The sequence below is a fragment of the Rattus rattus genome, chromosome 9, assembly GCF_011064425.1.
Source record: "Rattus rattus isolate New Zealand chromosome 9, Rrattus_CSIRO_v1, whole genome shotgun sequence".
Classification (NCBI taxonomy): domain Eukaryota; kingdom Metazoa; phylum Chordata; class Mammalia; order Rodentia; family Muridae; genus Rattus; species Rattus rattus.
Genome location: NC_046162.1, coordinates 64,620,277 through 64,642,228, shown reverse-complemented (window position 1 = coordinate 64,642,228; position 21,952 = coordinate 64,620,277). Strand labels below are relative to the sequence as shown.

The 21,952-nt window shown below is 47.8% G+C and overlaps 1 protein-coding gene across 1 annotated transcript in view; it reads left to right on the top strand.

Moving 5' to 3' along the window:
* The first annotated feature begins 10,463 nt into the window (after positions 1–10,463).
* Positions 10,464–21,952, top strand: part of Rnf213 (ring finger protein 213) — a 97,207-nt gene continuing 85,718 nt past the window's right edge. Inside the window, exons 1-3 of the mRNA XM_032911975.1 lie at positions 10,464–10,497; positions 10,782–10,893; positions 20,507–20,673. Coding sequence (XP_032767866.1) covers positions 10,797–10,893; positions 20,507–20,673 — 264 coding nt within the window. The 5' untranslated portion in view covers positions 10,464–10,497; positions 10,782–10,796. The remainder of the gene's footprint in view (positions 10,498–10,781; positions 10,894–20,506; positions 20,674–21,952) is intronic.

Here is a 21,952-nt window from a genome sequence, read left to right as displayed (position 1 = left end):
AATCCCAACCAGTAGTGGGTTTTCTTAACCACTGAGTCATCTCTCCAGCCTCCAACCTTTTTGTTTGTTTGTTTGTTTGTTTGTTTGTTTGTTTTTGAGAAAAGATTTCTCACTGTGACTTGGGGCTGGCTAATTAGACCAAGCTGACCTAGCCAGCAAACCCTGGGAAGCCTCCCATCTCCACCTTCTCAACACAGACACACATTTATACAAAAGTCTCAGTTCTCTACAGCAGACATTATGTTTCTGGAAGAGAAAACTTTGTATCTAAAACAGCGCAATTCATAAGGTGCGAATGGTTTGGAATTGGAGCCCAGGTGTTTCTGGCAGCTTTGTGCGGTCACTCCCTTGCAGGCTTTACAGCAGGCAGGGGAAAAATCTTCAGGGCCAGGTAAGAATGAAACTAGGCTCAACACAATGTTATCACAACCAGTCATTGGTGCTGAACGAGACTTCTAGAGTCTGGTCCAGATCATTTTTCTTTAGCAATATTTAGGCACAGCACAATTTTTTGGGGAAAAAAAGTATTAGATAGCAATAGTTAGAAAGGATTCAGAGGTAGTACCCAAGATTTAGAGTCTAAGAACTTGACTGAGGCAAACCTAAGGCCTGTGGGTGTTAGGATTAGCTCATCTGTAAGATAACATAGCAGTTACTTAGCCAGTGGGACATCACTCATAACGATGGTTTTATGGTCTAAAAGTAATGCTTGAGGTTCCAAGGGGAAAGGGTCTGGGATAAGTGAATTCTGGAGATATGAGCAGAGCCTGTCTCATCAGACAGCAAAGGATCACTGGGGTATAAAACTCTATCATTCCTGACCTGCTAGGATGAGCGTCTGAGTCCTTATCCCATTGAGAAGGTAAGCTGTGTGTTTAACTCTGCTGGCTTCTCCGGTCTTTATCTGTGTGTAAAGGCCTTTTTTTTGGCCTCTATGTCTCCTCATTTCTAAGTTTTTAAAGAAAAAAAAAATTGCAGCTGTAATAGAGGCCTTGGATGGTGCACTGTCTCTGTGGCTAGCCTAATTGATACGGACAAGTGTAAGAAAATTATAAAAATAGCCAACAGAGGACCGAGGAAAGGGGGAAATGAGTGATCGTAGGCACAAGGGCCACTCAAAAATCACTTGAGAGATCCTGTCTATCTCTCTGTACAAATCATTAATTTGATCACCAGCAGCAGGAGAAAAATCTGACCTATAAAAGCAACAAGTGCCAGGAGATTGTTGATGACCAAAGTTAGGCTTGTGCAACAAATAGTTTGTAGCAGGTCTGTGTTATGAAACTGGCTCTTGGTTGATTTCTGCTAAAGGTCCTGCTGTAATATTAGCAGTTTTACCGACTGTACAGGCCATGTTAGAGACTGTGAGCTCCAGTAACTATTCCTGGAATAGTCATTAGAAGCATAAAAGCAATCCCTGGCCCGATGGAACAGTGTTGTGGTCTTCTATCACAAGTGTCTTGTATCCCTTGGCAAAAGGCGTTTGGATTCTTCACTGGCAGGCTGAGAGTTAATGTGTATCATTTTCTGGGCCAGTCATTGTTTCCCCAAAGTCATTGTGATGAGTCTCTTTCTCTCCGACGTCTCTTTCGGATGGACTGGACTTCAGCCCTCACAGGTTTCATTTGTCCAGTGGTCTCTCGATGTCCTTATTGCAGAGGCTTTTCGGGTTTATCAATAATGGCTCAAAAGACATCTGTATAGTATAACGTGCTGGCCTTTAGTTGTGGCAGTTTCTCAGCCAACTTAACCCGATTCCCCTGCCACTGCGTCCCCACCACGCGGCTCTCTCCTTTACCTCCCTTCGTTCCTCCGGTCCTGCTCCTCTCCACACTGAGCTAAATGCCCAGCCCCCTCTCCACACTCTTTACCCTGGCTCCAGCTGCCCGCACTTTAATTCCTCGAACAACAAGTAAAAAAAAAAAAAAAAAAAAAAGCTATTAGCATAGTGGGCGGGATTCCGTAGCTACTGTTCTAAATCAATCAGCATGCAAAATTCCCTCCTTGTGCTGCCTTTGAGCCAGAGGAAGGGCTCAGTGACCTCCCCCACCGCCCCTTGCCTTTTCTTTTTGGGCAAGTGAGGAAGCAACAAACTTCAATGTGTCCCGCTAGCCTGGCGCCTCTGGCAGAGCAATTAACAATTGAGAACACTGAGGCACACCTTCGCAGCCTGCGAACTCGTAATGGGCAGGATATCCCTATGGGTCCTGGTTGAATGCTTCAGTGTGGAGTCATCTGGGACTTTGCTCTTTTTTTTTTTTTTCTTTTGTGATGACAAGCATAACCTCGCCTCGATGTTACCAGAACATCAGGTTTATTTCTTTTCAGTTAGCATTTACTTAAGTCGTGTCTCTTTTAGGGCAAAAGTGCTTTTGGGCATCAGAAAAGAAGTTATCTTTTAAAAAGAAAAAAATAATAAAGTTAGTATAGCTAAATGTAGTGTAGCACGTGGGGCTGTTAAGTGGGTAAAGCCTCTTACCCTCTTTTTAATTAAAAAAATTTAATTCAGTATTCGATTGTTCCGTGTGTATAAAAAGGGATTTTAGTAATGTGATTGATGTTAAAATTACTTAAATTTTTATTTGATAGATTAAGTAGAACCATCATTAGCATTTAGTTGCAATGAGAGTCCTAGGAAGGACGTGTATAGAATTATTTCACAGAAGTCGAGTTCCAGAAGAGATATAATGGTATTTTTCCTAGAGCTCCCTCAGTCCATGTGTTGTTTTATTAGAGGGAGAGAGAGAGAGAGAGAGAGAGAGAGAGAGAGAGCAGGAACAGGTGGGGGTGGGGCAGGGAGGGAAGAGGTTAAGAAGAGAGCGAGGAGGGGGCAAACAGCTCCTTTTCAGTGAGTCAGGCATACCTGGCTGTTGCCAGGTAACTGTGGGGCAGAACCTAGAAGGAATGCAGACACCACGCCTTTCCTCAGGCCGCGAGTGGGGCTGTGCTCTGTGGCTGACTAGTTACCATACAGGCACCATGCGTGTTTGTAGCGATTTTAGCACAGATTTCTCCATACCCGATAGCAGAGAATGTAAAAGACACAGACAGCCAAAGTTTCAGGTATTAAGCTGCTGTCCACTCGTTACTAATTATGTACTAGAAGCTTGGGATCAAATAATGTCTTTCTGTTGCATAAGAAATGCCTTTAATTTCGGATATGGCTTTAGTGAGCTTTTTAAAATTAACTCCCTTGCCAGTGTCTGATCACTTATCGTCAGACCAAGGGCAAGCATGAGACTAAAAAACAAAATCTACTTAATTAACAGTGGTTATTAATTTTTTTTTTTAAAGATTTAAACTTAAGACTGTAAGAACTGGGTCTTTATATTTTGGGGCAGCTTTAATTTTGAACTTTAATTTACATTTCTATTTAGATAACAGGATAATTGGAGGTAACCAAGAAATAACCACAGAAAATAGAGAACAAGATAACAATTGAGTTTTTTCATGTAATTGTTGGATTTCCCACCAGGAACCAGGGATTGAGGTGGATATTTTACATATCAAAGCAGACCTGGCCTCCAGTTTTTCTCTGCATCCCTCCATCCCTAACTGGCATACCCTGCCCTCAACCTTGAACTTTCCAGCCCAGGGGCTGGGCTGCCCTTCCCTGTGTAACCCAGGTATTTTGCTCACAGGCCTCACTCTGGCTGTCTCACCTCTTCCCACCCTCCCTTCCTTCCTCTCACCCTTCCCCTCTCCTCCCTTCCCTCTCCCCTCCCCTCTCCTCTCTCCTCCCCTCTCTCCTCTCCTTCCCTCTCTCTCCTCCTCTCCTCTCCTCCTCCCTCCTCCCTCCTCCCTCCTTCCCTTCCCACAGAGACTCCTGACCCTTGACCTTCCCATATGCTTTCAAAGACTAAACCTAAAACAGTCCCTGATGAAAATCCCCGACTTTTGAGCGATGTCACCTGGGATGGGTACAGTCTCTCAGAGGAACATGTGGAATTTGTATATAGAATATATTTTTTTTTTCTTTTTTTTTTTTTTCTATTTTTCGGAGCTGGGGACCGAACCCAGGGCCTTGCGCTTGCTAGCCAAGCACTCTACCACTGAGCTAAATCCCCAACCCCTAGAATATATTTTTAAAGAGTAACCCATCAAAGCACTAAAAGTAATCTTTACTACATTTAAAAATCTATACCTAAAAAAAAAAAAAAAAAAAGGGGGGGGGGGGGGGGATTTTAGCCAGGGGTAGAGGCGCTTGCCAAAAAGCAAAAGGCCCTGGGTTCGGTCCCCAGCCCCAAAAAAAAAAAAAAAAAAAAAAAAAAAGAAAAAGAAAAAGAAAAAAAGAAAAAAAAATCCTATACCTATAGGATATTTTGGATAATTATCTTTAGATCCCAGTGAACTCACCCAAGAGCACCTTCCCAGTAAACCAGCCTTTAGTATAACCTAATCCGGCTTGACCTGTCCCTGGCACCAGCGGTGAAAGAACCTATAAGTAATAGTGAAAGTTTGTTTAATCCAGCCGCTGTTCATAAGGGAAAACGAAAATGTGAAGAATATCTAAGTGTAGCAATTCCAGCCAAAGAAGCTGCCAATGGCTGTAGTTTCTTTGTGTTGTAGGCAGTGTGATGCAACAGGCTCTCAGGCTGCACCAAAACACCAAAACCAAAACCAAAACCCTTCAAAATAATCTAATTCTCACCGATTCTTTATTTAACTGCTTTTGACCTCCAAAGTAATCTGAGGGGTATTTGTATTTTCCCAGTCTATTATTTAGAAGTCTTTAAAAGCTTTTTTTTTTTCTTTTTCTTTTCTTTTTTTTTCAGAGCTGGGGACCGAACCCAGGGCCTTGCGCTCGCTAGGCAAGCGCTCTACAGCTGAGCTAAATCCCCAACCCTAAAATTTTTTATGTTGTACAAAAATATAAATTTAAAAATGAATTTAATAATAAAAGGCAAGATAAAACTTCATATTCTGTTAAGTTGCTGGTGCATTATTGGATAGCTGTATAATTTGTGGGTGCAGCCATCTATTGAGTATACCTGACTTTAAATAAACCTTTTTATCAGTTACTTGCTTTAGGCTTAATCTTCAAAACCTATGTATGGGAGACAACACTTACATTTTTAAATGAATTCCGTTTGTATTAGTGCGGCTGCAAACTTAGTTCTGAGCACATTAAAGAATCTGGTCACTTACAAGGTGACTGCCCATTACTTTGCATCTCTTATTATCTCTTTTTTAAAGATTTATTTATTTTATGTATGAGTTCATTGTGGCTCTCCTCAGACACACCAGAAGAGGGCATCAGATCTCGTTGCAGATGGCTGTGAGCTACCGTGTGGTTGCTGGGATTTGAACTCAGGACCTCTGGAAGAGCAGTCAGTGCTTTTAACCACTGAGCCATCTCATCAGCCCTATACCATTTTAGTTACAGGCAAGTAATAAGGTCAGTTTTAGGTTAAGGAACAAGTAAGACAATAAACCAAGTCCCTTGATCACTGTTTCTAAGGGCTGACCAAGATGACCAAGATATCTGAGCCTAGGTCATACTCTTGCCTGAGTCTACTTCTTTGTCCTGGCTCAAAGTCAAATTCCTGCCAAGCGGCCCCAAAAGCTCTCACAAATGGGATATTTTAAATTATATCTATCTAGTCAGAGAAGAGTCTAGCTATATGGCCATGATATTTGTAAATATAATTTGAGCCTGCGTCTTATTTCTGGGAGCCTGGGGTTGGGAAGAGCCAGGACTCAACTTCTTCAGGAGCTGTTAGTCCCCCATAGGTCTTCCGTGACCCTTCCTAGCTGACTTATTTCTGGGTTGGTTAGGAAGCTCTCCCCAGTGTAGTAGAGTGGCTCTAACAGGTTTCTTCAAGGCGGTTCACCCTACCACAGTCTTTGTTGTTAACTAAACCTGGTTGTACAGGTTGTAGGAGGAGTGGACAAAATCGTCGGACTTCTGACTTTGGTAGGTGCAGCGTGAAGCCCGCCAGAGTGTCACCATGGGCGAAGGGCCCCTGTATTTGCAGTTCTGAGATGTGGTGCTAGGGGCAGCCAAACAATTCCAGAGAAGGACCAAGGTAGAAAGCACCACAGAAAGACTCTAAGAGTTATGAGGAAGCAAAGTGACAGGAGGAAACTGGAGGACAAGAGGAAAGCTGTGACGAGGGCATGGTGGGAGCAGAGGCTGAGGGAGAGCCACCGAGGATGAAGAGGTGAGTCCTGACGCCCGGAGCTGGCACTCAAGCCCGAGTGCTGGACCAGGGCTCAGTAAGCCTCTGCCCTGAGCAACAGGATCAACAACAGTCTTCAACTCTGAATACGTGGAATGCAGACCTCTAGCTTTCAAGGATTAGAGTCATAACCTTGTGCTTTGGGAACAGCGTGTGACCTCTGCAACCCCTAACACGAAGAGAGCCATCTCTTGCCCATATGAGAGTTCATTCAGTCAGGGCAAATGCTCCCCGGGGCGACCGCCTGCAACAGCAGCTTTATGTTATTCTCGCCGAGCCCTCTCCCTCTCTGAATGGGAACAGGGCCTTTCTGTATCACATGAGACACCCATGGGTGGCTTTTCCAGCAATAGGTTCGTCTCCCAGCCTCACGAGGACAGTTCATGGCATACTCTCGCCTATGACTCCTCTCTCCAGGTGCTGACAAATGGCTGAGAACATCTCAGTTACTGTTGCTGTGATGGGACGCCGTGACCAAGGCAACTTATAAAAGAGATGGTTCGATTGGACATATGGGTTCAGAGGGCTTGAGTTTATGATGATAGGGCCAGGGCACTGAGCCTGTGACTGGGAACTCATATCTGGATCTGGAAGCAGGAGGCAGAGTTAGTACACTGGGAGTGAAACGGCTTTTAAAACCTTAAAGTTGAGGGTGGGGATTTAGCTCAGTGGTAGAGCGCTTGCCTAGCAAGCGCAAGGCCCTGGGTTCGGTCCTCAGCTCTGGGAAAAAAAAAAAAAAAAAAAAAAAAACCTTAAAGTTGCCCCCAGTGTCACACCTTCTCCAAAAGGGCCACACATCCTACCTCTTCCCAAAGTTTCATCAACTAGGGGACCGAGTATTTGAACATATGAACCTATAGAGGCCATTCTCATTCAGACCTTCTGAGAGGAGGGAGGGAACCCATCAAGTGTAAAGAAAGACAGTAAGGAACAAAATAAATGCAAGGGAAAAAAAAAAGTTAAAAAATCCGGGAAGATGAGAGTCTGTGTGACAGGCCTTGGGGTGGATAGGAGGAAGAGAAAACACTGCAGCCAGAAGAGTTTGAGAGAGCTGTAGGGAGGTTCAGGAACGGAGAGCAGTTCGTACAGTGCTTGCCTAGCACCCAGAAGCCGTGGATTCCGTTCCAGCACCACATAAAACCAGCCATGTTGGCAAGCACATGTGGTCCCAGCCCTTAGGACACAGGCAGGAGAATCAGAAGTTCAGGGTCATCCTTAGATACTGTGGTACTTTAAATAACAATGGCTCCCATAGGCTCATGTGTGTGAATGCTTGGTCTCCCCACACTTGCTAATACTTAAAAGCTTTGGGGGCAAGGGTCGCGACTAAGATTCACAGATAAGAAAGCCCAAGCACACAGTGCGGCCATCCGCTAGCAATGGCTGCTGCCAGTGGCTTTTGGTGGACCTCAAAGTGATAGGTTCCTTATTTCTACTTTGCATGCAGGAGACCTGTAGATGAGCAGTCGGACTCCCTTGCCATCTTCCAGGTCCTTCTGTGGGTGGCTTCAGCTTGGCTAGGTCCTGGACACTGTCCAAGGTGCTGGGAGTCTGGGGCTGGAGACTTGGACCTATCAGTGGTCACCCAGTCTGGGCGGTCTGTCCTGGTTGGGGGAGACTGGGCAGCCCTAGTGTAAGAATCAGTGACATTCCGAGTGCTGTGGGCGCGCAGCGGCTGTAGTCGCCTCCGGACAAGCGTACTAGGCCGGCGCCACCAGGCGGGGAATTCCGGTCAGGCTGCGCGCCAAGGAGGCGGAGGGCGGCGCCCGGCCCCGTGACCCCGCAGAGAGGCGCGCGATTCCGCGCGGGCGCATGGGCACTGCAGGTGCGAGCGAGGGGCTTCGGGGTTCCAGGCGCTGGTGCTGGGCCAGGAGTAGGATGCAGGTCCCGGGGCAGTGACGACGCGAGGCCTAGGGTGTGGAATACGGGTCTCAGGGACGCGAAGTGCCCCCAGGGACCGGGGTGCAAGGTCCCGCTGGGCAGGGCGCCGGTGTCACGGGCCGAGGGTCCACAGGGGGACATCCGGAGTGTTTCGTTGGGTGGCTGTCCTGTTAGGGAAGAGGGGGCTGGCGGCTCATGGCCCCTGTGGTCAGATTCTCTCAATGGTGCTTGCGTCCTGATGCGCCGGCGCCCAGCGTCCACTTCCTTCATGTTCCAAGTTTCGGTTTCGCTGCAAAGCCCAGCCCTAAGGCTCCGACCCCATCAACTCTTGTTTCGGGCCACGCTAGGTTGGCCCTGCTCCCCATTAACACCCAGAAAGGTCGGGGACCCCCAACCTACCCAACCCCCGTGTGCTAGCGTAAAGTGGTCCCAGGCCTGCTGCTCCGCCCCGGAATCTGCGCTCACTAACTGCGGTCAGAACTTTTGCGAGCCAGGCATCTGTGCCTGGGGCGCTGATCTTACTCGGGTCAAGGCCAGGAGCCTCCTGTGACCCTGGAGCTGCAGCGAGTAGAGAGGTGCGCTAGCAATGGGCCAGTCCAATCCCATCTGCTTTCCTTAGTCTAGCCCGGGGCTGAAGCCCGAGGAAGGTCCTGTAACTGGCATAATGGAGAGGCATTGCACTGGCCGCTCTGGTCAAAGCTGAAGCTCGAAGGCGCTTCGCAGTTCTCTAAGCAGCACTAGAGAACTGACTTGGGGCACACCACCCAAAAACGTAGTGGGAGATAACCTGCCACCCGAGAATACACTTCCTAGGCGTTGTTTCAGTTTGTTCTGCAAAACTCGTGGTTTGAGAAGGAGAACTTTCATTCTTTTTCCCTTTCTTTTGGTCTTACAGACCCGGTCTCACTCTGTAGACCAGGCTGGAGGCTGGCCTTGAACTCAGAGATATGCCTGGCTCGGTCTCCCTATCGATCAGATTAAAGGCATCAGATTAAAGGCGTGTGCCACCACTACCTACGAAAAGCAGACTTTTCTTAAAAGAAATTTACATCTATCAAGAAAGGACAGGGGAGGGGTTGGGGACTTAGCTCAGTGGTAGAGCGCTTGCCTAGCAAGGGCAAGGCCCTGGGTTCGGTCCCCAGCTCCGGAAAAAAAAAAAAAAAAAAAAAAGGACAGGGGATTGGGGCAGACTGCACTGGTTCCCTGAGAAAACACTTGTTTAATACTACCACCTTGTCTAGCTCCCAAGCTCCCAGAAGCCTGTGACCCCAGTTCTCAGCCTCTGCTCTTTCCTGTAGCTTGGATTCACCACAAGCCTCTAGCCTCCATTCTTCACCACTCTTAGTTTGAGGGTTTCCTGCAAATGTAATCTACCGATACATAGTTAATCTTGTGTTTTCTTCCCCTGCTTGCTTGTTTTGCTTTTAAGGAGTAAACAAGGCTGCCTGGCCTTGAATTCTTTATCTCCAGTCTTCACCTTTCAAGCACTGGGGTTAAGCTATGCCAGGTTTTAGGCACCCCTCCCCCACATTTATTTAGTTTATAGCCCAGCCAGAGAGTCTAGGAGAATAGAGGTCCTAAGTGATGGAGTCTGTGTAAGAGGGAGTTGCCAAGATCAGAGTGACGGGTCTAGGGGTCTTCAAGGGGAGGAGGCATAAGAGGGATTATGGACTGGCTGTGGCAAGTGGGGCCAGGAAACGTCCACAAAGTTCACCTCCACAGCCTTGTCCCAAATAGCTCACCATCTAACGGTGACCAAGCCAAAGACACAGGCTGGGAGGAGAGGAGGGGCCAGCAGCAGGCACAGGAAGTTGAAGTGGAGTTGGAGTTCAGTAGCTTGGCCTCTGCCCCTGCAGGATATCCTAAGAGGTGAGGGTGATTGGTGTGTTTCAAGTGGCCTGGAGCCTGCATTCTCACCTTATTCTTCACCTGAACTACCTATGACCTTGACCCTGGCTTGGTGCTATTCAAGAGGGGAACCCTCAACAGCCCGGTATTTCCTTTGTTAGCAGCCCTAGCCAGGCCACATGGGCTAGGTGGCCCAAAGCTCTCAAAGTTGGTCCTCTGTGACTCCCTGAATCCTCACTTTTAGGTGCCTGGGGGACAGTGTGAGAGACACAGCCCCAGGGCAGCCAGCAGCAACTGGCATGCTGTAGACTTCCCAGAAGCTCCACAGGTGGCAGGCAGGTGGCAGGCAGGTGGCTTTCTCCCTTGTTTTATATCAGGGTCCCTAGCTGTTTGGGGCTCTGCGGGGCATCTTTTCCTTCACTATCCTTTCTTTTTTCTTTTCTTTCATCGTCGTCATCATCATCATCATCATCATCATCATCATCATCATCATCATTTTGGTTTTTCGAGCAGGGTTTCTCCGTGGAGCTCTGGCTGTCCTGGAACTCACTCTGGAACTCAGATCCACCTGCTGCTGGGATTAAAGGTGTGCACAGCAGCCTTCCTCTAAGTTTGAGCTTTGGTGGGCAGTGGGTGAGACTGGAAGGGGGAGGGGCAGCAGGGGTTGTAAATTCCTGCCTGAGGGAGGAGCTGGACTTGGGTTAGAGCAGCGATAAAGAGTTCTGGTGCAGGTTTCGATTACCGGGAAACTTCTGGGTCTCTGCGACTTCATTTTCCTTGAAAATGAAACTGAAGTGGGTGGTAGTCACATGACCTAAGGCTGCGCTTTATAGTGGGCTGCCCCGGTCTGTCTCTCTCACTCTCCTGCAGGGCTTGAATGACAGCATGGGGTGTCCTCAGTGCGGGCATGTCTCCTCAGAGAAGGCAGCCAAGTTCTGTAGCCAGTGTGGACAGAAATTGTCTCCTGCAGCCACCGTGCAAGGTGAGGCTAGGTCGGGGAGGGGACAACGGGATGCCGGTATGGAGTGTGTCTCCTTCCTACTCAGGCACTGGGAAGCACAGCCAGTGGCAGCCCCGGTGACAGCCCCAGTGGGGTCGAGGGGCAGAGAAGTCCCGAGTCTTTGCTTCTGTGTTAAAGCAGACTGTTCTGTTATAGGTACTTACCGCTTTAAAGGCAAGTTAGTTTTGCTTTCAGTTCTCAGCCCAGCTGGGGATCTTTTCCCAGGAGTGAGTAAGCTCTGGTGAGCTGAGGGATCCGGAGGATGGGAGCTGTGATAGAATGAATCCCTAACTAAGACAGCCTTGTCCCAGCCCTGCTGGGAGGTGGGTGTTCAGGGGTCTAGGGGTGACCAGGAGGTATCCCTATGTTACTGAACTAGGGAGGCACAACCCGTGTCCCAGAACTGAATTGCAAGTGGAAAGCAGAGAAGCTGGAGGGTGGCTCATGCAGTTAAGAGCATTGGCTGCGGTGTTGGGGATTTAGCTCAGCGGTAAAGCCCTTGCCTAGGGAGCGCAAGGCCCTGGGTTCAGTCCCCAGCTCCGGAAAAAAAAAAAAAAAAAAAAAAAGAAAAATAAAAAACATTGGCTGCTTCTGCAGAGCTCCCAGGTTCGAGACCTAGTACCCACAAAGTAAGTGGCTTACAGCCTCTGGTAACTCCTGGTCCAGAGACTCTAATTACCTCTTAGATCTCACAGGTACCAGGCACATATGTGACAGACAGACAGACATGGAGGCAAAACAGTCATACAATAAAAATGGAATAAAGAGTGAGTGCGGGGTGAGGTGGTAAAAAAAATGGAATAAAGATATAAAATTAAAAAGAAGCAGAAAAAGGAGATTCATTCAGTGTGGCCACTGAGTGGGAAGAGGGAACTTGCCCAGTTAGGTAGAATTTGAGCCTGTGTGTTCGGGGGTTCAGGCCTTGCTGGCTCAATGTGCAGGAAGCCTTGGGGCTCCTTGGATGAGTCCTGGCTCACAGGTTTGCACACAGGCTGGTATATCTTAGTAACAAAGGTGAGCACATTGACAAAATGCAGTTGGCAGGAGAATGGGGTGGGTGGAGGGTGCAGACAGCCAATGTATTTACTCGGTGGGGGTAGGATGTGTCTGAGAGAGAGCGCAAAGTTGTGGCATTTTTACAACATGCCATTAAGTCTTCTCATGTTTGCTTCCCCCCCCCCCCAAGGCTGTCTTGGCACGTGGAGAGTGTGGTGGAGGAAGAAGGAGCAGGGACTTGTGTCTGAGGCTGACCTGGCCGCCGGCCTGGTAACACTGGGCTGTGACTCTTTACCAGATTGGAAACTGAAATCAGGATGTGCACAGTTTAGGGCTAAGTGATGGCCTAGCAGGAAAGAGAAACTAGATGTGGAGTCTTTGTTCCCTTCCTCCTGCAGGTTCAAAGCTGGGTTAGCCTAGACGGGGCCACCACAGCGAGCTTGGTAGTTGTTGTGTTTTATAAGAAGAAAAGGGGGGTTGGGGATTTAGCTCAGTGGTAGAGCGCTTGCCTAGCAAACGCAATGCCCTGGGTTCGGTCCCCAGCTCCGAAAAAAAGAGAAAGAAAAAAAAAAATAAGAAGAAAAGGAAGGGCTATGTTTGGAGGCGCCATATGTGGGCAAAGAGGGTGCCTCTGCAGGCCCATGCTGAGGCTTCCCATGCCCCTGGGATCAGCTACATGACGTTCTAGTATAGAATAGAGTTTATTCAGGGCATGGGGAGGGGAGTTGAGTGGGTAGAAAGAGAGAAAGGCAGAGAGAGAGAGAGAGAGAGAGAGAGAGAGAGAGAGAGAGAGAGAGAGAGACAGAGAAGAGAGAGAGAGAGGAGAGGAGAGGAGAGAGAAGAGAGAAGAGAAGAGAAGAGAAGAAAAGAGAAGAAAAGAGAAGTAGAGGCCGGCCATGAGCATGCGGGTAGGGGGTGGTGGGGTGTGAGGAGGGGAGAAGGGGGGAGGGAATGGGGAGAGAAGGAACAGAGGGAAGAGGGTAAGAGAGAAAGAGCAAGAGGAGAAAAGAGGGAGGAGGGGGCAAGCACCTCCTTTTATTGTGAGTCAGGCACACTTGGCCATGCCAGCAGTTCCTGGGGCTTTCTGTCCAGAGGCTCCCAGATACCTGGGCCTTAGTTGGGGCTGTGGGTAACCTTTGGGTTCCTGATGATGCAGAAATGGCTGTGTGAGGAGAAGGGCTTTGAGCGCTGTGTGTCCGTGGTTGTCTGTGGGCTGCATGGGTATGGGTGTCCTGTGAGGCTCCTTCAGAATGTGAACTCCTCACACCTCCCCCTCCCACATTCCCAGGACTCAAGTAGGGATTGCACATGGCTACTGGAATACTGAATGGCTTTCTTGAAGGTGGAAGCAAAATGCTGGCCAGTGGTTTTTACTTTGTTCACTGTCTAAGTTTTCCTGAAGTGCATGAGGCATGGACTTAGACGTGTGCAGAATGGTAGTGATGCTGCCCTGCTCCTCAAGGGGAAAGCAGTCCTGCCTCCGGGTACCTGGCTGGGTAAGGATCTCCACCCTTTGTAGGGAACATAGATGAGATGAGTTGCTCTCCAAGGAGAGAACGAGGGTAGGATATCAACATACCTGCCATACTTTCCCGGAGGCTCACACCCACAGGCTGAAGGAGGCCTGGTTTGACTGTGACCTGGCTTCATTCAGGGACACCCTGTAGATAGACAGGGAAGTAGAAACTTAAGGGTTCTTTGGAGACTCGGTTGTGTTGGAAGGTGTTTTGCTGAAGGACACGTGATGAAGGACTCTTCACTAACAACACACATGTGTTGGTCTGCCTTACATTGTGTAGTTGAGCTGTGTTTGTTGGGACTCCACAGAGAGAAACGCACCAAAAAACTCCTGCTGGTGAGCTGGGGCTTTTTTCTCCGTACTCCAGCTGATTGGCAGAGTGGTGTCAGCTGAGACACACGCTGAGGCAAGACCTGTGCTGAGGCAAGGCACTGCTGAAGCGAGAACTGTGGAGGACAACTGATTTAGGAGGGAGTCTAAAAAGGACTCAACAGACAGTGTCAGAGGCTGAGCTTGGCTTGCTTATAGAGAGAGCTGCACAATCCTTGTTGGTCTAGAGTCTTCTTTTCACCTTGCTGAGAGAGGCACAGCTGAGAACTTATCCTGGTGTTCCTCCCCAATCTTTCCTGCTGACTTGCACCTGTGGCTGTAGGCTGGCCCCACTGCCTAGACAGTCCTCGGTGAGCATCACTAGACTGCCAGCAGGGCTACATGAGGACAGATGCATCTTGTGCATCCTTCTGACCCATTCTGTTGTCATGACGATTTGGGGTTGTTCGTGGGGGCCTATGGGGCCCTCATTCTCCTCCCCCCTACTAGGCTTTCTATGGAGAACTCAGGGCTTTCTGGGGTCTCATCAGCTGCACAGCCTTCTGCTGCAAGCCTGTCCCTCTGAGCCTCTGCTGCCTGGGGTAGGGGGAGAGATTTCCCATGATCCAGCTGCCTGAAAAACAAAAAAACAAACAGGGCAAGAACCAGCCAAATTGTAGAGGTGAAATACCAGATCTAAAGTGATAAAAAAAAGTTTTAATAAGGAATAGACATTATGGGGCTGGGACAATGTCTCAAGTGGTTTAGAGCACTTGTTGGTTTAGAGCACAGAGGACCTGGGTTCCATTCCCAGCATCCACACGGTGGTTCACAAGCATTTGTTATTCCAGTCCCGGGGGATCCATTGCCCTCTTCTGACCTCTAGGGCACCCAGTGTGAATGTGGTGGACATACACACAACTGGACACATCTTTATACACATAAAAATAAATCGAAGAATAAATAGACCCAGAAGACAGAAAGACAGGAAGGAAATTCTCAGAGAATGTGTCCCTGAGAGGGAATGGGGTGATTTTATATCTGAAGTCGCCTGGTGCCTTAGGGTTTCATTGCTGTGAACGGACACCATGACCAAGACAACTCCCATAAAGGCAAATGTTTAATTAGGGCTGGCTCACAGTTTCAGAGGTTCAGTCTGTTACCATCATGATGGGGGGAAGCATGGCAGTGTTCAGGCAGACTTGGTGCTGGAGGGGCCTAGAGTTCTACATCTTGGTCTGAAGGCAGCAGGGAGAACACTTTCTGCTGCTCTGCGTGGAGCCTGAGGATAGGAGACCTGGAAGCCCGCCTATGCGGTGACATAGACTTCCTCTGACAAGTCACCTAATAGTGCCACTCCCTGTGGCCAAGCATTCAAACACACGGATCCATGGGGACCATACCTCTTCAAACCACCACACCGTAACTGCAATCCTAGGATTTAGGAAGTGGAAGCAGGTGGAAGCGAGTTTAAGGCTAGCCTGGGCTACATGAGACCCTGCCTGAAAAATTAAAAGAGCAGATGCAGAAGTCCTAGTGGTGGTATCGAGGGCTGCTCAACATAAGGGAGCCCGGTTCTGATGGGGGTCAGGTGAAGTCTCTCAGGCTGCTGGCTGAATGGGGATGGGGGGTTTACAGCTGGATCTGCTGGCTTCTCAGACATAGGAGGCCAGAGTCCTTCCTGTCATCAGTCTTTGTGTCTTAGGTTAGAGGGACTCTAGGCTAGCCAGGGGCATCATCTAGAGCTGTGGGAGGGAGGAAGCTCTCAATCCCATTTAGTGTGAAGCAGCAGCTGTGAAAACGTAGGGGCTCCCTTTTTATTCTGTATTCTCTGCAGCCTTTCCCTTTGACTTGTGTGTGCATGTGCGTGCGCGCGTGTGCGCGCGTGCGTGCTTGTGTGTGTGTGTGTGTGTGCATGCGTCTCTTTATGTATCTGTCTGTGCATATGCATATATTCACATGTGTACATGTATGTGCGTATGTGAGCATTTAGAGGAGTATATTTGTTTTGAAACAGGATCTTATGGTATAGCCCTGCCTGGCCTGGAACAGAGACCCTCCTGCCTCTGCCTGAGATTAAAAGAGTGTGCTATCGGGGTTGGGGATTTAGCTCAGCGGTAGAGCGCTTGCCTAGGGAGCGCAAGGCCCTGGGTTCGGTCCCCAGCTCCGGAAAAAAAAATGTGCTATCACCTGGCCATTTAGATTGTTAATATTTTTTAATCAGCCTGTTAGGCACCATATCCCAAGTGTCCCTGTATCCAGGCACCGGGTGACTCCCTCGGGAACCTGGGCATTCTGTCCCTGTCTCACAGGACTTGCATGGACAAGGCAGTGAGCAGACAGTATTGGGAGAAGGGCAGTGGGAGGGGCTCAGGGATGAAGTGCCAGGACAGGGAGTACATCCTGGGAGGAGAGGCTGTCCTGGGTCACAGAGAACAAGCTAAGAGAAGGTCCCAGGCATGGTGTGGAGTGTGTTGGAGAGCTGGAGGTCAGAGAGAGCCAGACTTCTTAGGGAAAAATTCCCAGACTCAGGTTTGAGGTTTGAAGTGAGTGTGCGGGTCACAGGTCTGGATAGGTGTGTATCTATCTGCACATCAGCAGCACTGAGACATGTGACTGGGCATGGCTGGCTGGGGAATTCCATTCAGGGGTAGCCTTAGGACCCATCAGAGAGCTGTATTTATGTGCAGCCTTGTCCTTGGTCTCTGCCGTAGCAGAGAATAAAGCAAAACCAGTATCTAGAAATAAAAATAGGTAAGTATGTAGATAAAATAGGAAGACATGTCTAGAAGAGAAAGGCATTTGAGGGCTTGAGGGTACTGGGCTTTGAAGCTGGTGTGTGTGTGTGTGTGTGTGTGTGTGTGTGTGTGTGCATGGGTGTCAGTAGTTTACGTAGTATGATTTATCTTGTGTCTTGCCCTTTAACGGATCCCCAGTTGCTAGTCAACTGACTCTTTAAGAATCCTTAGCTGTGGGGGTTGGGGATTTAGCTTAGTGGTAGAGCGCTTGCCTAGCAAGCACAAGGCCCTGGGTTTGGTCCCCAGATCAAAAAAAAAAAAAAAGAACTTAGCTTGATACTGTGACCTTCAGTGTTGGCTGCCCCTTGGATTTTGAGGAACAGGATAGGTTTTTTTTTTTTTTGGTTTTTTTTTTTTTCGGAGCTGGGGACAGAACCCAGGGCCTTGCGCTCGCTAGGCAAGCGCTCTACCGCTGAGCTAAATCCCCAACCCCTTAGGATAGGTTTTGAAAAGTCAGCTGAGGCAGAGAAAAAGGGACGAGGGGCCAGCAGAGTGAGAGGAAAAGGCAGTTGGTGCAGAAGACATTGTTAGAAGACAGATGAGCCAGGAGAGGCAGAGCTGAGCAGATAGGGTACCATGGGTGTAGTTTGGAGCTGCTGTGTATTGGGAACACTGGGAGAGGGGGGTGTTAGGCAGACTGTTGGGGAACTGAGGAAGGAACGGTTTGGAGAAAACCTTGAAGGGTTTGGGCTGGAAACTGGGAGGAGGGCTAGCAGGGAGTTAAGGAACTGGTTAGTGTTCTAAAAAAGCTAGCCATTTTACAAGTGACACCCAATGTGGAGCAAGGTAGAATGGGATGTTTGATTCCAAATTCCATTGAGGGAAAGGCAGGAAAAGGAGGAATGTATACTTTCTTTTTTTTTTTTTTTTTGGTTTTTTTTTTCGGAGCTGGGGACGGAACCAATGGCCTTGGTCTTCCTTGCCAAGGGCTCTACCACTGAGCTAAATCCCCAACCCCAGATAAGACAGGATGTTTACCAAGGCTATAGTTGGGCCATACCCCGCATGGTTTTCAGCAGCAGTTTGTTTGTTTGTTTTCCTCTCCCTTTCTTCATTTTGGGCTATTTTGTTTATAAAAAGGTTGAAAGATCGGCTGAAAAACTGGAAATAATATGGGTTTAAATGGAGAAGCTTGGGAATCAAAAAATGGAGGAAATGGGGAAGCAAGAGGGTTTATTCCTCTCTCTCTTTCTGAAAAAGCAACAGAGTTGGCTGTGCAACTGGAGAAACAGAGAGGAGAGGTGGACACACTTGAAGAAGATCAGACACAAGAACAGGGGAACAAATAGGTTCATTCCTAGAGGCAGAACCAGAGAGTTTCTCCCAGGTAGAAAGAGGGGAAGGAACCTTGTCAGAAGGCAGTCGTGTAAAGGAAATGGAAAAGCAGGAGGGTGGACATATGAGACCGCCTTCTACAGGAGACTGGGATAGACTCACAGCATCTTTGGAGAGCCCGTCCAGGGTCACAGGGTCACCAATGTTGATAGATAAAGGTCAGTAGGTGATATATAAGAACAGGTTCAATTTGAAGATACAGTCACAATGTCACTGAGCGCATTTGAGAGCTTGGGACAGGGTTGAGGGGCCACGAAAGAAGTCCACGGTCTTCACGAAGATTGAACAGGGCTCGGAGGAGGGCTCACTGACTTTGCTTTACAAAGATTAGTTTCATCTGTGAACAAAGCCTTATCAGACTCTGATTTAAGTGTTAATTGAGACCTTGGTGCTTGAAAACAGGAATTCCTGGGACTACGGAATGCAGATTAGGCCATTAAAGGGGAGGGCGGCAGCTAGGAGGAGTGGGCCAGGAGACAACCAAAATTGCTTCTGGGGCGTACGATGCCTCGATAATTGGACAGATAATTGGACAAGCCGTAGCTAAAGGTTTTGCATCTCAAAATGCACACTGCTTCAACTGTGAAGAAACGGCCATTTGCAAAGAGACTGTGACCAAACCACTGAAGGTCTCAGAGAAAAATGTCCAGTGCCTTAATTGTGGGAAATACTGTTATTTGCAACAAAATGGTGAGCACAGCATCTCTAAGGGCAATGGTTTCTCCAAATAGAAACCAGAAAGAAGGCCTAGGCTGTTCTGTTGGGTGATGGAAGGGGTTGCTATTGGACCAATGAGTGTAGGTGGGTTTGGAAGCACTGCAAAGGCGTGTCCTGGCAAACAGTTGTTAATGATCAGAGGCCAAAATTAATGGCCTTGAAGTACGTCATCAATAAGTTTGGATACAGGAGCTGATGTAACTATCGCTTCATGAAAACTCCATGAATTCGGAACGGCCACTTCAAGAGGTCTATACCTGTGTTCCAGGGCTTGGAATGCATTATCAGATAAAACAAATGTGCAGTGGGTTAAAGGTGTGGGACGAGAAGGTCAAATAGGAAAGTTAAGGCCTTATGTGACCGATAGCCATAAATTTATGGGGACAAGATTTGTTACAGCAGTGGGGGGCGGGGGGGACTCAATCCCCAAAAGGGGGTGAAATGGAAGATGCTTCAGGGGAAGGTATTGAAAGCCACGGACTGTGCAGGTTGTCCAAAAACAGGACACAGTGTGGATTGAGTTTCCCAATGTATGGGGGTGGGGGGCACTGTTGGAAAAACCATCGACCCTACAATCCTGCGTTCCTGTTGCAGAGACCCTTAACTAAGGAAAATTACAGGTACTTCGGCAGCAGGCATGAGAGCAGCGGGGTGGGGACTGGGGGAGGCTCAACATGTGGAAGAGTCTAGCAGCCCCCGGGACTCCCCCGTCTTTATTATAAAGGAGGAAACGGAAATGGAGAATGTTAACAGATGTGAGAGCAGTGAGTAGAGTGATCCAACAGACAGCTCGGGGACAGCCTGGGAGTCCCTCGCCATCTTCATTAACAAAGGCGTGGCCTATGATGGTGAAAGACTGCTCTTTTATTGTCCCCTCGCAAGAACAGGATAAGGAAAATTTGCTTCTACACTACCTAATGGTAGTAATGGTCAACCTGTAAAAAGGCATCAGTGGAAACTTCTTACACGGGGAATGCTAAATAGTCAACTCTATGTCGGTATTTTGTGTGTGAGTGTGTGTGTGTGTGCAACAACTGCTAGAAATAATTCACACCTGATTTCCTCAATCCTTTATTTACCATTAGGGGGATGATATTTTGTTGGCTTATTCTTCTTTTTTTTTTTAATATTTATTTATTATGTATGTGAGTACACTGTCACTCTCTTCGGACACACCAGAAGAGGGCCTCGGATCCCATTACAGATGGCTGTGAGCCACCATGTGGTTGCTGGGAACTCAGGACCTCTGGAAGAGCAGTCAGTGCTCTTAACCACTGAGCCATCTCTCCAGCCCCTTGTTGGCTTATTCTGATGTGGACACTTTAGTGAGAAAATGTTCTGGGGAACAAAAAGAATTTTGCCTTGTTGGGGTTTGCAGATTGCTTCTGTGAAAATTACAGAGAGGAGATTCTGTGCACTGTCTGGGTTATAAAATTAGTCAACACAAAATTCAACCACAGAAGGTACAGATCGGAAGAGATCAGTTGAGAAGTTTTAATGGTTTTCAAAAATGGTAGCTATTAATTGGCTACAGCCCACCACTGGATTAACCCCTCACGAGTTAAGTAATTTGTTTCAAATGTTATAAGGAGGTTCAGACTCAGACAGTTCAAGACGGCTAGTAAAGGAAGCAGGAAGAGAGTTCGCTTTAGTGAAAAAGAGACTAAGATTCGAATGTGGAGTCCAAACTGGACTGTATTCTGATTACTTTGCCTCCGGCTCATTCTCTTCCTGAGCTTGTTATGCAAAGGGAAGATAATATAGACTTTCTGACGTAGTTATAAAGGGCAGAAAAGACTAAGCCCATTGCCAGGAACGGGCCAGGTAGAAATCGTAGTGCCTCATACCAATGCTGAGGTGACTTCATAGTGGATAAGGAAGAGTGGCAAAGAGCATGATCCTACTTTCATCTGCCCCGCAGATCTCAAGAACAACAATGCCTTGGTGGTGGCATCAACCCCGGAGGGAAAGACGGAGCCGGGTGAAGTGCTGAGAGAAGAGGTGGTCCTACTCTCCTCCACAGACTCCGGAAAGGAACTGCAAAACCCAGAGGAGTCAGAGTCTGATGCCTCCTGGACCACCTGCGTGGTGAGTGAGCCCTGCCTGCTTCAGCTCTTGCACCTTCTGCCCTGCCTCAAGTGGTTTCCTGATGTGATGTCATTGGAGCCTGGGGTTGGTTGGTTAGCTCTCAGTCACAAAACAACAGTAACACCACCACCACCACCACCACCACCACCTAGTGAGTTCTGAGCTTCTCAGAGAATGGAGGAGACAGGACGGAAGTAGAGCCTGGATTTTAGGGCCCAGAGGGTGGGAATTAACTTGGAGAAATCAGTGTGATCTTCTAGCAAGGAAAAGAGTGCAAGCCAAGGCTGGTGTATCTGTCATCAGAAAAAGTCTTCAAATAACAAAAAAGCCTCAGGATATGACAAACACAGACAAATTGCAGTCTGGGAAAATCATGACAAGGGTGTGGCGGTGGTGCCTACCTGTGATCTCAGCACTTGGGAAGTAGAGAGGCAGGATCAAGAGTTCAAGGTCGGGAGGGTTGGGAGGGGAACACCCATAAGGAAGGGGAGGGGAGGGGATGTTTGCCCGGAAACCGGGAAAGGGAATAACACTCGAAATGTATATAAGAAATACTCAAGTTAATAAAAAAAAAAAGAAACATGCAAAATACCTTCTAGGCTAATTAAAAGTTTACAGATTTCATTTTCCTCCCAATCAAAATGTTATATTTCAAAATTCATTATAGTTCTCCTCCACCATCTGTTTTATGATAAAATATCTGTGAATAAAATTTTGTGAATTGAAAAAAAAAAAAAAAAAAAAAACAACTCCACCTTTCCCTCTCCCACCTCCCACTTTAGCATGTCAAGCTGTATTGGCTCTAAAGCTGTTTGCTGCCTTTGAGCTGGCAGTACAAATAAATTCATTATGAGTCTAAAAAAATATATTAAATAAATCATATTATTACACAAAGAAAAAAAAAAAAGAGTTCAAGGTCAGACTTGCCTAGAGCTTGAGGCTAGCCTGGGCTACAGTGAGACTGTATCCCAGCCTCTTCTCTAAAGTCTCCCACCCCAGGCTCATAGCAGCTGTGCCTGGTGGAACACGCTATCATTTCAGAATTTGAGAAGAGGCAGGATCTTGAGTTCCAGATCAGCCTGTGGTACAGAGTAACGGAGTAATACTTTGTATCTATCTAACTATCTATCTATCTCCCAAACCAAACCAAAGACACAATTTGTATCTCGGAATTAGAGGAAGGAGTGTAGCTGATGGAATAATAGTGAAAAAGTCACAGATTTGATTTTAAAATATCAATCTTAAGCTGTGTGTGGCGGTGCACAACTTTCATCCCAGC